General features: G+C 49.9%; 1 protein-coding gene across 3 annotated transcripts in view; it reads right to left on the bottom strand.

Moving 5' to 3' along the window:
• Positions 1–361: 361 nt before the first annotated feature.
• The window catches only part of ELOVL3 (ELOVL fatty acid elongase 3), a 37,559-nt gene continuing 22,470 nt past the window's right edge, over positions 362–15,450 (bottom strand). For 2 of the 3 annotated variants that reach the window (XM_032778219.2, XM_032778220.2), the window contains exons 4-6: positions 10,380–10,511; positions 4,987–5,138; positions 1,759–4,431 (exon numbers count right to left, since the gene is read on the bottom strand). In XM_032778219.2, the coding sequence (XP_032634110.1) occupies positions 4,010–4,431; positions 4,987–5,138; positions 10,380–10,511 (706 nt within the window). In that variant the 3' untranslated portion in view covers positions 1,759–4,009. Of the gene's footprint in view, positions 4,432–4,986; positions 5,139–10,379; positions 10,512–15,450 lie in introns of all 3 variants that reach the window. The other variant, XM_075072868.1, reaches the window with a different exon arrangement.

Raw genomic sequence — 15,450 nt, 5'->3', positions numbered from 1 at the left:
GACTGGCAGAGCACTCCCCACGGCTTGCCACCCCAGGCACATGCTTGGCGTGCTGGGGCCTGGAGCTGCCCCTGCCCATATGCAAGCAAATGCCACTTTTTCAACAAATGCAACAGGCTTCTCCATGTTGCCATGGTGGAGTTGAATAAATATTGCTCACAGTTGGTAGTGTGAGGCATCTGTAGCCGCAATTGTTGGTAATGCAGGTGCAAACAAAGTTAGTGCTGGGCTATTTACAATCAAAGTGTTTCCTGTCTCAAAACTAATTTGTGCGGCCCTGCTGTTGTGACACAGTGTAGTGCAACCTGGAGATGTTTTCACGTTCCTCTGGAGTCTTGTTGAACAAAATATAAAAGCGAAGTATAAAAGCAGGACCAGATGCTTTACAAGAGTTCAGTGAAAAAGTTGTTGGATAAAAATATAAATAAGCACATAGAGTCACAGACTTTAAGGTCAGAAGGGACCATTATGATCATCTAGTCTGACCTGCTGCACAATGTAGGCCACAGAATCTCACCCACCCACTCCTGTAATAAACCCCTAACCTACGTCTGAGCTGTTAAAGTCTTTAAACCATGATTTGAGGACTTTAAGGTGCAGAGAATCCTTGAGCAAGTGAAGCTGCAATTGCCTCTGTTCAGTAGCTAGCCCACATCCAGGCTAGTTCTTCCTCACGAGGAGTCAGGGTTGTAAAGGGGAAGTTGTGCTTAGCTTTTTTTCTCTAATTCAGAACATAGGCCAGATACAAAGGAGAGGGATAAAAACCACACTTTATTAACCAAATTCACATATCACATAGTAACCATTTCAGAAACAGTTGGAATGGATTTGCAGATCTGGTTCAGAGACATTTACATTTCTTTGCTGTTGGCTGCTTTGCAAGTCTTGTAACAACCAGGGCAAACACCCAGCGACACCCAGACAGCTTCTTTCTAACCCTTCTACAGTTTGCCCTGGTCTTCGGGGATGGGTAAACCTGCAAATCTCACTGAAGCTGAGGGGAGTCATAGGTGCTCAGCACTTCTACAATGTCCCACGTAACACTGCAGCAAGCTAGAGACGGATTCTGCAGAACTCTGGGGGCAGGGATGATGGGGAGGCAACCTCAATTAATTTACCAGATACTATTTAATATAAATATGAATAATACAATCAGCATAGTGTTCCTTATTTAATTCTACACTGCCACCCACTTTGCCCCATGCTGCAGAGCTCCAGAATGATGTAGGACTCCACTTAGCAATTGTCAAGAGGAAACTGACACTTGGAAACTGGAGGGAAGGTAATTTGGGATTGCAGAACAAGTAGTTTAGCGGGAAGTTTTTTTCCAGATTAACTTTCACACTGCTGACCAATGGACATTTAAACTGCTGTCCTTAGATTTCAGAGTGTACATCCATTCGCGCTAAATAAGGCATTAACTCAGAGCTATTGCTTTGGCTGGCTGTAGACTGAGGCAGACGGTACCGCACCACTCTACATTCAGTTCAGATTAATGTTTTCTTCATAACTAACACCCAGAAACTTAAAAATGAACGTTTCAATTTGGCTGCATAATTCTGGAAAGACAGCAGCAAGTTTTGATGCTGTAGAATAAGCTAGGCCCTGCTCGTTAGTTATAATAAATGTATTGCTGTTAAAGCTAACATCACCAAAGCCCTTTTGCAGTGTTCGGATGCAAGTCCCAAGGGGAGGGGTTTCTGGAGCAGGTTGCCCATGCAGAGATCACCGCAGTAGGAGCTGCTCAGCACCCTCCAGTAAGGGGTGAATTCTCTTGCAGAATTGCCATCCAGCCAGGGAATCTGAAAGAAGTCATATGCCAAGGTGCAGTGGAAGTCAGCAGCAGAACAGCTGAGAAATGAGGAAGCATAAAATTGATTTAATTGAAGTAGAAAGAGCAGCTTAAACCCTGAGAATCGGTACACCTGATTAAACATGCTACTAGAGTGCTGTCAGAGTCAGTGCCTTAGCAAGGGAACCTGGACTCCAAAGATTTCTGGCTTCATTAACACTCATTGCTGTTTCTCCAGGGACTTTTACCCTTTATTTTCCTGTTCAAGGAAGAGGACACTGGTTATCTTCAGTCACAAGTCACAGCATGCCACGAAGGGACGGGTTTCACCCATCTTGATTTTAGGAGGAAAAAAAACAAAAAAAAAACAACACCTCTTGCCTCCAACTGTTTACAACATAAAGAAGTTTTGGGCTTGGTGTCCCCTGGGAGTTTGTGATAATGGCTTCAGCCTCCTCCAGCGGCACAGCTGCCTGAAACAGACAGGTGCTTTGACTAGAAGAGGCAATTCCTGCGATGAAAGCTGGGGGCGGGGCTGCATTACACAGTGACAAGTCTTTGCACAATGTTAGTCTTCAGAACACTTTACAAATAGTAAGCCTCAAATTCCATGGGAGGTAGGTCAGGATCATCCCCCATTTTACAGGTGGGGAAACTGAGGCACAACATGGTGAAATGATTTGCCCAAGGCTACAGAGGGAATCTGTTAGAACTGGGGCTGGTACCCAGGCCTCAGTGCTGCACACAGACCTCAATTAATAAAGCATCAGGAGCTTTAAATTGGCCTACTGAGATTAGCAGCTCTCCCAGTACTCCAATCGGAGCAGTTCCCTGTACTCACAATGGAGAAAGCAGGTTTTTAAAGTGCAGCCAGTGTACGTTAACTCCAAGGTCCAGCTTGGGGACAACCCCTCCAGTCTCACGAGGAGCATTAGTATTTCGGCTCCAGGATCACAAAGCCAGATTTAAACACCATCTCTGCCCAGCCACTATTAAAAGTTGAGGTAATCACAAGCGGCAGGATGTCAGAGGGGGAATATCTAGGCCAGCAGCCCAGTCACACATTTCATACCAAAAGTGAGTGTCATGAGGAGTTAAGTGAGACCATCACTGGGGTGAGATCAATTTTTGAACTAGTTGTTTAGAGCTCTGGCTTTTAGCAGCAGGTCCCAGGGCTTTTCATCTCCTGCAATTAGCATGTGGGAGGTTTGGGAGGATCTTCAATCTGCCCTAACTAGGCAGTCTAGATATGTACTGGATCAGCTGGGGACTGTCCCTTTCTCCTCTTCCCCAGTTGGTGTTCACCGTTCAAACCCAGAAAAAGAGGAGGATTCTTGTCATCCAAGAGAAAAAAGAAATGCCAAGTCAAGTCAGCTAGCTTGGGGGAGCAGGAGAACCCTTAATATAAGGTCAGTACCTGTGAGCTTTCAACCCCTTAGTTCAAGCCCTCGGGACTCTAAGCCAATCAGGACAACCATGGCTTCCTAGTTGTTACTAGCACCTCCCCTCCTCCACCCACCAGTTCCTTGCAGGAGAAACATTTAGGTACTTGAGAAAACTAGAGTGTTTTCCCATTCAAAGCAGCCTCCATTGCCATCTCCTGCCCCACCCCCTGCTCCAGTGAGCAGTTGAATTCAAGGATCTTCCTCTAGTTGGCAACAGCACTCAATCTTGGGCTCCCAACCCTCTCCTGCAGAACTAGCATGGCCAGCCATTGTGCAACAGGCATGCAACCATCCCTTGTGTGTGATGCTCATGCCAGGGAGCAGACACTCCTCGCCCTTAGGAAAGTGTGGCCTTTAAGAACTGAAGGGAAGATTAGATCTGTGCCACAGACACACAACACAACCCTGGGGGGCGGAGGAGAGACAGGTTGGCGGGATAGAAAAGGGAGAACCTGAAATTCAGTAATGGGTTCTTGACACTCTTCCAACCCTCTCTCTGGCATTCACAGCCTCTCCGATTCTCTTCCCCCGTCCCTCCAAAGATGGCAGAGCAAACAGCACTCAGCCTTTGGCTGGAACGCCCAGGGAGAAGCCTCCTCCAAGGCAGATACCAATGCCTCTTCACAGGTCCAGCAGCTGAAGTTCTGGTAGCAAGCAGTTTCTCCTCCCCCCCGACCTCCAAATCATCACACCAGGCCTGTAACGTGCCGGAGCGCCAACAGCCTAGGGAGTATGAGTCCCAGGAACTCCCAGCTGCACCCCTTCCCCAGTTTTAGTCCCCTTTTGTTTTGCCCCTTCCCTTAAGGTACGCCTCGTGGAAGAAGTGGCAGAAGAGCACTAGGTAGCTGAGATACATTATGGATGACCAGAAGATCTGTTCCCAGGAGGTGGAGCAGATGCCATCCTGCATCCAGGAGTATGCCATGATGCTCACTGCTGTGCCCATCACCATCTGCAGGATCTGGATAAAGGTGATCACCATGGCAAACGGGCGTGGCACCCTCAAGCCTGCCGCCCGCACTGTGTAGTAGGAGTACATGAAGGCGTGGACACTGTAATTCATGGTCATGAACCAGCCGCCACCAGCTACCATGTCCTTATAGGCGTACCAGGCGTAGAGCAGCACCGTGACATGGTGGTACCAGTGCAGGAAGATGAGCCGCTGCTTCCGGAGAATGATGAACACCGTGTCACCTTGGGAGACAGACATCACTGGTCAGATAAGGCTAAGCAGCTGATGTGTTTTCAGGCTGCAGTGAAGAGATAAACCATTGCACTAAATCCATCATCTCACTCGACCCAACCAGAACTTTTATTCAGCCCAGATTATTTCCATGCTCCAAGAGGACAGCCCCTCCCCACACCAAACATACAACGCTGCACTGAGAGAAGTATCACCATACACCTCATGGTACTGATGTTTACCCACCCCTTCTCCCTCCAGGCAAAGAGTTAGTGGCAGGGCCTGGATTTGAATCCTAATTGCCAGTCTTGTTTCTTATCCCAAAGTCCTCCTTCCTGTGTAAGTGACCATGCTGAGGGGACTGAGCTAGACTGAGGTTACCTGGGAGGTCACAAGATGGTGCTACACTGTCTGCATTGAGCTGCAGTGGGTCAGAACAAGGGAGACAACTTATGCTGGCTGAGTCAGCCCCTCCTGTGGAGGATGGAGCCCTTTAGAGAGTCTTCCAGTAACAAGGGAAGAGTTTATAACCACCTCAGATAAAGCAAAGGAGGTTTTACACTCACCCAATTCTGGTACTTTGCTTTGGACAAACATATATGCCCAGAACTTGCTGACAGGGCCATTATAGAAGCCTGGATCACATACAGATCGCTTAAATCCACTGGTGGAGAGGACGAATCCCATGTATCCCCACGTCCTCAGGGTGCCGATGATACTGCAAGAGAGCCATATGCGCATCATGGGACATGACGAAATCACACAAGGAAGGCTGACTTCTCCCCCCACAGAAACTCTGGCAACTCCATCCCCTCCACAGGAGAATAGGAAGCCCAAGTAATCAGTCTCCTGCCCTGCAGTGCAACTGATACTGTATTTATTCCAGTTACTGCTCCTCCTGGTCTTGGGAAGCACAGGTTCGAATACCCTGCCTGGCTCACTAGCAGAACTACTTGACCCTACTCAGACAGGGGCAGCCATCCAGCCAGCCACAAGTCCCCAGGCAGCTCTCCCAACACATTTCAGTCCTGAGCCTGCAGCACCTCCTGCCCAAGTCCTACTCCAAGTTCTTCCAGGGCACCTCAACAGTGAGCTACCACATGCTCTGATATTCCAGTCTCTTCTCACCTCTTAACTGGAGTTTCAGCACATTAGGCCAGGCCCGGGTCTCAAACAAGCAAAAGATACAAAAACCACTACACATCTTAAGCATAACGGAAAGTCTGAATTAGGCAAAGAGCCACTAACTCAACTAGCTCATCTCGGCCCCTACAATCAACGCGCACAAATGCCATTCTAAAGGTTTGCTGCCTAACCCTGTTCCTAGCGTCCATAAGACACACTCCTGCAGAACTCCATGCACACATGACACAGAGAGCTATGTGATGTGCGGTTCTGATCTGACTGGAAATCGATGTCACTAGCACTAGATGGCTAGTTCAGTTTACAGACTGAGAAGTGATCTAAGAGCTTGTGCTGCAGGGCAAACCCCAGCTGGGATCTCAAAAATCCATTTAACGGCTATCTGGGCTCTACACTGCTGGCTGGAATCAACACTTGTTTGGGTCTGGAAAGCGATCAGCACAGACTTCAAGGTCTGCTATATGCTAGAGATACTAACCAGACAAGACAATAAGGAGCCATGTTTTACCCCCAGTAGATTGCTAGACTAAACCATGGTTCCCTTCTCCTCCTCCACACAGCAAGAAATCGAGAGGTTGACAAAAGTATTTAAACATAGTCGTTTTCCCCCACTTCTTCTGTAGCTTAGACAAGCTCTGTGTGTTGTTGACAGAGACAGCTAAGCAAGTCCTGCACATTGTTTAGCTGCAAGTGCTGACTAATTGCATTCAGCACCATTTTAGAAACTGAAGTTTAGAGGAGGCCCTTTGGTAAAGCTGAGCTAATAGATTTTTTGGTTCAGTGGCCGAAACAAAAAGTAAAACCAAAAAAAAAAATTGTTTTAGAATGAACCAAAACAACTGACATTTTTATTTTTGCTTGCAAAATGAAAATGAAAAAAAAAAATCATTTACAGTCAAATGAAATATTTTGTTCAACCTGGAAATTCTCATTTATTTAGGGTGTTTTTACCCATTTAAAAAGTTTTGAAACAAAATCTACCTACATTTCAAAATGAAACAAAAAGTCTAAGTCTTTCTTTTCAAAAGTGTTAGAACAAACCACTTCGACTTAGAAATTTCTTTATTCATTCAGTGCTATTTCCTGAATTTGATCCAAATTTGCAAATAGTTTCAGTTGCTCCCAAACTGCATTTTTCAGCGAATAAACTATTCAACCAAAAAGTTCCATACAGCACCCACCCCAACTATGGCAATCCTCCCGAGAGCGGAGCCGCTTGTAGTGAGTTTTTGAGGAAAAGGCTAATGTACAAAGCACTGGCGCCATAACTGCATGGCTGAGTAGGAGGGCTTCTGAAAACCACTGGTGTGATGACTAATATCAGGCTGAAAGCAGTCTGAGCTGGTGTAAGCAGTTGTGGTTTTTCCACCCAGAACTGTCTTGTCAGAATGACACCACCAATAAAATATCACACAAGAGATAAGAAGCTGAGGATTGTATCACAGCAACCCACTGTACACAAACGCAAGGCTTTCTGTGTACCTGACGCCAGGCAATGGCTCTGACAACAAGAGAAGTGAAGAATATGTGCTCCCTGCCCCACCTTCGGCTTCAAGTACTTTGAAAGAGACACTCATGGAGGCCAAGAAGCACCCCTTGTGGGCTGGCTACCCAAAGCTGTCAGACATTACAGCGGGAATATGGCTTCACAATGGTTGTGCACAGGGCCGGCACTACCGTTTAGGCAGCCTAGGCAATCGCCTAGGGCGCCAGGATTATTCGGGGGGTGGCATTTTGCTGGGGGGGCGGCAGGCTGCTCCGGTTGACCTGCCACAGGCATGCCTGCGGAGCGTCCGTTGGTCCGCGGCTCTGGTGGAGCTGCCGCAGTCATGTCTGCGGGCGGTCAGCTGCTTGCGCGGCTCCGGTGGACCACCTGCAGGCATGACTGCAGCACCTCCACCAGAGCCACGGACCAATGGATCCTTCGCAGGGACGACTGCGGCAGCTCCACTGGAGCTGTGGGATCAGCATGGGGGGCGGCGAAATGGTCGTGCACCTAAGGCACGAGAAACCCTAGCGCCGGTCCTGGTTGTGCATGCACTATCAGTGCCAGGACACTGCACAGCAAGGTGTAATTCCAGCTTCCCACACCTTCCCCTACCCCCTCCACTCTGATGTGGACCATGCAGGCCAGTCAGAATCCAGCATCACTCCCAGCCAGCTTCATCCCCCTCATGTTTCAGCATCTTACACCAATTAACCTCGTGAGGATGATAGTCTCACTCTGCCCAACCAGTCAGAAGCTGCAGTAAACAGGTGCTGAGAGGAGGGTGAGAAAACTGAAGGATGTTGGCTTGGCTCTGCTCTAAATTACAAAGCAAAGCTATGGTTGAGTCATTCTCGGCAGACTCCTCTCAGAGTCCCCACAGGCATAGGCGGCGAGTTCCATACTCACGTGGTGCCTGGGCACCAGCAATATTCAGAGCCAGGGGCCCAGCTCTACCAAAATTTGGGGCTGGGGCGCCCTCCCCTAGCCCCACCTGTGGCCCCCCCCCCAAGTGTCCCATGGCCCTGACTTGCTGTCCCCGCCCGCCTTTCTGGGCCCCAGAGCAGAGTGTCTCTGTCTTTGTCTCTTCCATGCTGCTTCCCTGCAGCAACTGCTGCCGCAGGGTCCTAGTGCCCCCCTTTCTCAGCCTGCCCTTTGCCCTCAAACCTGTCCCTTTTCCAGCAGGACCCTCCAGCAGCACAGCCTCCCCCCACCCGCAGTCACTGCTCCTGCCCCATGCTGGGCAAGGAGGCAGCCCCATCCCTCATCCACAGTGAGGCTACAGTCAGGGGCAACAGCAGGGGAGGAGGAGCACGCAGCACCCTATGGCACACACCATGGGGGAGGCGAGGGAGATTCCTAGACCTGAGAGGGGCCCTAGGAGCACCTGCACTGACAGCAGTGGGGGTGAGTGTGCTGCGGGGGGGGGGGGGCAGGAAAGGGGGGCTCCTTCCCCACAGCTTGCTGTTGCTGGCAGGGAAAGGGCTGGGGGAAATCCTCCTCTCTGGCCCCTGTCCTGGAGCAGCCTGCCTGCACCTCAAAGTCATCCCCTGTCCCACCCCAGAGGTCACACCCCCAGTCAGAACTTTCACACACATGCCCGCCGCACCCTTAACCCTCTGCCCAAGTCCTGAGCCCCTCCAGCACCCGAAACATCTTATCCCCAGTCCCAGCCAGAGCCCTCATCCACCCACACCTCTGCTCTCACCCTGTGCCCCCCCCACACTCCAAACCCCTCATCTGCAGCCACATCCCACAGCCCTCACCCCTGCACCCCATCCCTCTGCACCGCTCCCATCCCCAAACTCCCTCCCAGAGCCTGCACCCCAATCCTCTGCCCCAGCCTAGGCCCTGCACCCCAGACCTCTTCCCTCACCCAAACACCTTCCCAGAGCCTTGGGCAGGTGGCGGGGGGGAGGGCGGGGTTGGGCAGGGGCCGGTTCTGGGCACCACCAAAATTTCTACAAAAACATGCCACCCCTGACCACAGGAAGCCAGAGTTGCCAGGATAGTATGTTTATGGACAGTTTATAGATTGCTTGAAGACAAAGAACTTAATCTTTTTACACAGTGACCTTAGATGTAAGATTGCTCTCACTTTTATGATGTGTGCTTTGTTGAAACTTGAAAAACAATACCCTGTTCACAAAAGAAATCTGTGATTAACATAAGCCAACTCATCCTTGTTGTTTTGCTATTCAGCTTTTATCCTCACCACTGCAAAAACACAAGCAGCAAGTTTTCCACACTGGAAAGTTTCCCTGAGCACCTCACAAGTGCAGTAAAGATAACACAAGGAATGGCGAAGCCTGTTCATACTGACACTTCCAGCCAGCTTGTGTCGATTGCCAGAGAGGAGCTGGCAACCCCTTTCATATTCTCCTCTGGATTCAGAGGGTCTCAGCTCAAAGAGCAAGGCAGCGATCGTGCACTTCTCTGTTCATCCTTCAGGATCCTGCACCTCAAGACCAGGCTAGCTGGCCCTGCACAGCAAAGGCCGATCTTTGCTCTGCTCACGGTCATGGTCAGACAGCCATCTGGAGTAGGGACAGGCTTGCTACTCTGCCCACCCAAACTCTAGGGGAAATGCTCAGGGAGAGGATTGAGCAGTCAAGTTCAAGGTCTCGGTCCTTATCTTCAAGATGCTCCAGCACCTGGGCCCAGAGTACCTAGGAGAGCCAGCGCTCTCAGATGAAGACAGCAGTCAACAGATCCAAACAGTTTCAGATTCTGTGGTGATAAGGGCACTGTAAGAACCTGTACACAAGAGCATAGAAGCCGTCAGCCCCAGCGTGGCTCATCTCATCTGGGGCAGCAGCTCAGATCCCCAGACTTCCTCTTGCTAGTTCAGGCTGAGCTTTGCTGAGTGTTAGCGTCCTCCGTTTTGCCCAAGGCCACAACTGAGCACAGTGCCTTCCCACCTCCGACACTGCTGCCTGCCTGCCACAGACTGCAGCTATTGGTGAGGAAGGCAGAGAGAAGCCTTGCAAGCATGGCTCAAGACCAGAGGGCTTGGGGTGGGGAAGACTTCACAGGACCCTCCCCCACCATTTTGGGATCACTTCTACAAGGTTAGGAAATGGGGCAAGGGGGGGGAAAAAGAGGAGGAAGGTTTTAAAATAAGGACTAAAATTAAAGCCCCGTGGCCAGGCTGGGAGTGGGGAATGGTCTGTGGTTCAGCAGTTTATCAAAAACCTATTGCCCCATCTGGGTTAGCAACCTAGAAGGAAATGCCTCCATGTCTCTCTCCAGGGTCAGCTGGCCCGGTGGGGCTCTATGGCTGCCCAGTAACCATTAGCAGCAGAATACATCAAGAGACGCCGTTGTTACCTGAACAAGGCCAGGCTGAGCGACCACAGGACCAGTGGCTTGCGCAGGTTGTACCCTCTCCGCTGCTTCATGACATGCTGGCCTCCGAAGATCAGCAGCATGTAAGCCAAGGCGAACGAGAAAGATTTACGCCTGTAAGTGGAGAAGAAGAGTTCTCAGACCAGCTAGCATGTGGTACAGCACATACCTACCCCTTGCTCCTAGTGGGGGTTTCACTAGCCCAGACAAGAAGGAATCTAATGGAGCCATGCATTTCTATCGATACTGAAAGTATCTGCTGTTCCCTAGCTGTAGTCAGGAGAAGACGACTTTGGCCATAAGTGGAGCTGGTAGATATACCCTTGGTGAGAGAAGGAAAAGAAAAGGGGATCTCCCATTATGGAAACTTCCACAATGCTGCCCTGCCCCTTCAGATCCCAAGTGAGGGCGCAGCTGGCAAGGATTTCAAGGTGAGCGAACAAGCAGTTTTCTTTATCTGCAGACTAGCTCCTTCACTGTAATTTGTGAGGAGGTCACAGTTTCTTGCTCTTAGTACACGGAGGAAAGGGACAGCGTTCTACACAGGCAGCGCTGGGGGCTGACCCTCACAACAGACTTGGCTGAAAACAACATCCTATTGTGCTGTGACGTGTTCTGGCCTTAGCTTCCCCAATTTGGGACCCCATTTTTGATACTCCATCCATATAATGCAGTCTGATTTTTTTTTTTAAATAACCTAACAACGCCCCCCCAACTAAAAAAAAAAGGCCTGACAATTCACCAGGCTGGACAAAATCCAGTCCCCTATATAGGCCATCAGAATACATTTTTGAAGAATTAATTCTTTAGTTTTTTTTAAAAAAAGAAAATTTATCTCCCTGGGTAACTAGAGTTTCACAAGCCTTTCACCCTAGAGACCTTTACAAACCCTATACTAGCTCACACAGCCCCACTAGCACACAGTAATGTAACAGGACAGGAAGCAAAAAGAAGCTGCAAGTGGAACCTAGGGTGGCAGAACAGAACCCAAGCCAGAGTCTGGCCTTTGTTGCCTGCCTGATGCCACCAAACAAAGAGTAGCACAGAATCTTAGGCTGTGAGTTTGTGTTAGGAGGAAAGCTTAGCAGGTCACAAATACCACTTCTTGCACCAGCTGTGTTCCTGGGAGCACTCCCATCCAAGTCCTAATCTAGTTAGGCTCAGCTTGCAAAAAATCTAAGATTCCAGCCACACTGTAAGGGATCACTCCCCATCTTCCCCCCTCCAAATAGTCCTACAAAGCCTCTCGTGTCTGGGGATTCTGCAGAAGGAGCAGCAGCCTGGACACAGGCATTCAGCTGTGTCCTCTCTGTAGCGAAGGCACCATAAAATCCTATTTGCCCCATTTCTCTGCTGCTGGACAGAAATGCCCCTTGTAAGGAACACAGTAACAGTGGGTTGTCCCAGCAACCAGCTGCCTTCTCCATTTTTGAAGGGGGCAGATCTTCCCTTTTTCAGGGAATGGAGTGGATTGGATGGACAGAACCCAAGGCAGCCACTCAACCCAGTCTGCCTATATTACTTTGTTCTTAAATCCCCAAGTTCAGGACCTAGGATTAAATACCCAACTCTTGCTAGGGGGAGTAAACAAGAGAACACAGTTGCCCTTCAGAGCCCGTCTTCTTCTCTCCCTGGCCTTGAGAAGCTGCCCCTCCTCCCAGCCGCTGATGAGTTTGATTTGGCTTAGCTGAGAACCACCACCAGACTGTGCACGCTCTGCAAAGCCCACTGACTTGACTCCAGCCACCGTAAGTCATATCCCCCTCTAGGGTAAGAACCAAAGCAACCTGATCCCTCTTCAACCATGCAGAGGGGAGGTCTGCATTCCTTTCTCTGATCCTAGGCCAAATCAGCTTAAGTCTAACATTCTTTACATTAGTTAGCTTCCAGGACCCACTGCAATGAGCTTACCAGATTCCTGGGCAAAAGTGGCATTGCCATGAGGGAATCCCTACTTTGCCCCAGTATTGTTCGAATTCACACTGCAGTCACAGGGATGCCTGGTCTACATGGACTGAAAATGCCAGATGTTTTACAGAGAGATGATATTTGATGGACGGAGAGAGGCATTCAGAACAAGTCTCCATGGAAACAGTAGAATTATAGCTTGAAATGCGATTGACAGTTTACTATAGCGAGGACTGTACTCCCAGGTCAGGAATCTGTATGTATGGTACTATGCCTTAGGAGAATCTGTACATCAATTGAAATTCAGGCTACTGGACAAACCTTTCAACCCCAGAGACACGAGTCCAACTTCAACCTCCTTGCTGTTAAGCGAAGTAGAGTTTAAGGTCTCAGGCTGTGGCCTGGTGGGCAGCAAATGCCTGGACTGGAGTAGCAGGCAGGGCCGCTCAGAGGGAAGGGGCGGGGGGGGGAAGACAAGTGGGACAATTTGCCCCAGGCCCCACAGGGGCCCCACAAGCCCTAGCCTGGTTGCGGTCCAGGACTTTGGCAGAAGGGGCCCTTCAGTGCTGCCGAAGACACGGAGTGACTGAAGAGTCCCTCGCTGCAGAAGACCCAGACCGCCACCGGGTGAGTACAAGCACTGCAGCTCCCCTGCTTTGCCCCAGGCACCCTGAATCCTCTGGGCAGCCCTGGTAGCAGGGAGACTTAGATGCATGAGCAGAGCTGGCTGGCTGGGAGAAAAGCAGGACATGTTACAGGTCAGGATTGTGGTGTACTGGCAGAGATATGCTGCCTTCACCCAAATAAAAAGATTAACAGATTAAGGCCAGAAGGGACCATTATGACTTGACCTCCGGCATACAACAGGCCAAAGAACTTCACTGAGAGAGACCTAGATCAGCAGGTACTGCTAGTGAACACTACTTGCCTGCACTAGGCTTTGCTCTAGCCAGCACCTCCCTTCAAGCACTACATGCTGAATTTAAAAACTAACAGCATGGCAGAAAATGAAGCTCCCAGCCCACACTAGAGCAGCGCTGCATCATGAAACCACCCTTGCCCCCCAACTGTATCTAAATCACTGCAAAAGCAGGCTTCAGGCAGGGAAGGATCCCAGCACCAGGAAGTGCCAAGGCATCCCAAGAAGGAGTAGCGAACCCAGCTCAGACAGGGTTAAGCTTCCATGACATCCGTGTTTGCTAAAGAGGCGGCAGCAGGTTGTTGGTACTGATCAAGAACAGGATTAACCCTTCCCTCCTGCTGAGCGTGCACAGGGGTGCATACCTGCAAGCACTGGCACTGACAGCTGGTGCCAGAGGCATTGCGGGGTGGAGTCGACATTTCACTGATCTGCACCGCTGCCAACTGCTGCAATGGCTCTGTGATTCACAGCTTGTGAATGGAAGAGAACGGGCTGAATGGCTGCATTTCGTCATCACGCCAAAGGTTTTCCGACAAGATCTTCTGCTCTCGTGAGCTTTGTATCCAAGATGCCAGAGATCCAGCCTATAATTCAGGAGCACGGTTCCCCACAGTCCAGCCATGACTCACCCATCAACACTATAAAACCCACGGAAATCAGGATCCTGGTTTAACAGGAAATTCACCAAATTGTCATGTGGGGCCCACTAGGCATTTGCTAGTGAAAAGCGAGCTGGTCACATGGCTCTCACTCCTCTCCTGCAACTGCCAAGTTTCATTGGAAGGGGTCGAGAAAATACACTAAATACTTCAATGTTACTTTTCCACCTAAGCAATCGCAGTTGTCAGAGGCATGCCACATGATGCCAAATGGAAGAGGAAGGTGTGTGTTACGCAATGGCCTCTGCTATGTAAAATATGAAAGACTCCTAATTTAGTAAGTTACAGAACAAGCAGGAAATCTCACTGCTCCACTTTCTCAGGAAAACAACAACTCTTCATCTGTCCTGTAGAGGTGGGAGCAAGTAGGTGGCAGCTCCAGCCATGTCCAGAGAATGGAGAGGCAAGGAAAATGACAGGTTGGCCCAGCTCATCCTCAAGAGGCCTATCACCCCAGTAAGAAAGGAACTTAAGAATCCCCCATTAACAGGGGAGGGTCAAAGGGTACAGGGACACTGCAAAAATATCCAGCAGCAGTGAGTTTTAGAGCTTGGGTCAGCTGACTCTGGGTCATTCTACAGGGCAGATATCCCCTTGGGCTGGAGCTGGGCTCTGTCACCTACCCCCTTGCCAGGATCAAGCCCTAGCAGGAACATCTACACCACTATGTTTAGCCCTGTAGCATGAGCCCCAGGGCCTGAGTCAGTTGACTAGGCTCAGACTTACTACTTCAGATTTTTTTCCTTTTGCAGCGCAGTTGTACCTAGAGGCCAGCTGACTCAGTGAAGAAAATCCAACTGGGACTAAGGTCATATCTCAGCCACTTTCCACGGAACAGTCCAGAAAACACTCCTCTCCACCCTCCACCTTGATAAGATGCTCCTAAAGTAAACAGCTACTCCCAGCATTGACTAGTTGTGCATGACGCATGCTGACCTTTGCACCCATCCCTTTCTATTCCCACCTATGTACTGAACTTCTGCCAAGTGCTGCCAACATGGAAGGCTGCAAAGCACAGATGGGGTTGAACACTGGTCCCACATCAGCCTGAGCAGCCCCAGGGGAACACTCTGGTGGTGGTTTGTGTGCAACTTCGTCTTCAGTATCAAGGAGGACTCTTGTATGCAGCGGGCAATCTTGTAACCTCACAGATGTGTAGGCTGATGAGTCAATATAATCCCCTCCCAAGGGGCTGTGCTCATTTGCTAGAAGACTTCACACATTCCCCACCCTACTGGAGCGAGACGGGTCCGAGAAGCAGTTCAAACAATACTGTTGTCCACACTGACTCTAAAGCCTAAGATTCAGCCAGCAATTCTCCTGCCTCTCACGCAAACCCAGCCTCTCAGGCCATTCCAGCTGGGCATTCAGTCCCATGGGAACTGAGTTCCACGAAGGGTGAACTGGACCCAACATGCCCAGAAAGGGCTTTATCTGTGAAGGGTAAGAGTGGACAGAAGTTTCCTCTTAAACAGAAGGACCCTTGTGCCAGGGCCAAAAGAGAAGGAAGATGTTCCAGTTCCTCAGGAAGTTCAAGTTACATCCATAGAGTCACAGTCAACAC

This window comes from Chelonoidis abingdonii, chromosome 16, assembly GCF_003597395.2.
Source record: "Chelonoidis abingdonii isolate Lonesome George chromosome 16, CheloAbing_2.0, whole genome shotgun sequence".
Lineage (NCBI taxonomy): Eukaryota > Metazoa > Chordata > Testudines > Testudinidae > Chelonoidis > Chelonoidis abingdonii.
The sequence above is the reverse complement of the archived record's forward strand: the minus strand, read 5'-3'. Positions and strand labels throughout refer to the sequence as shown.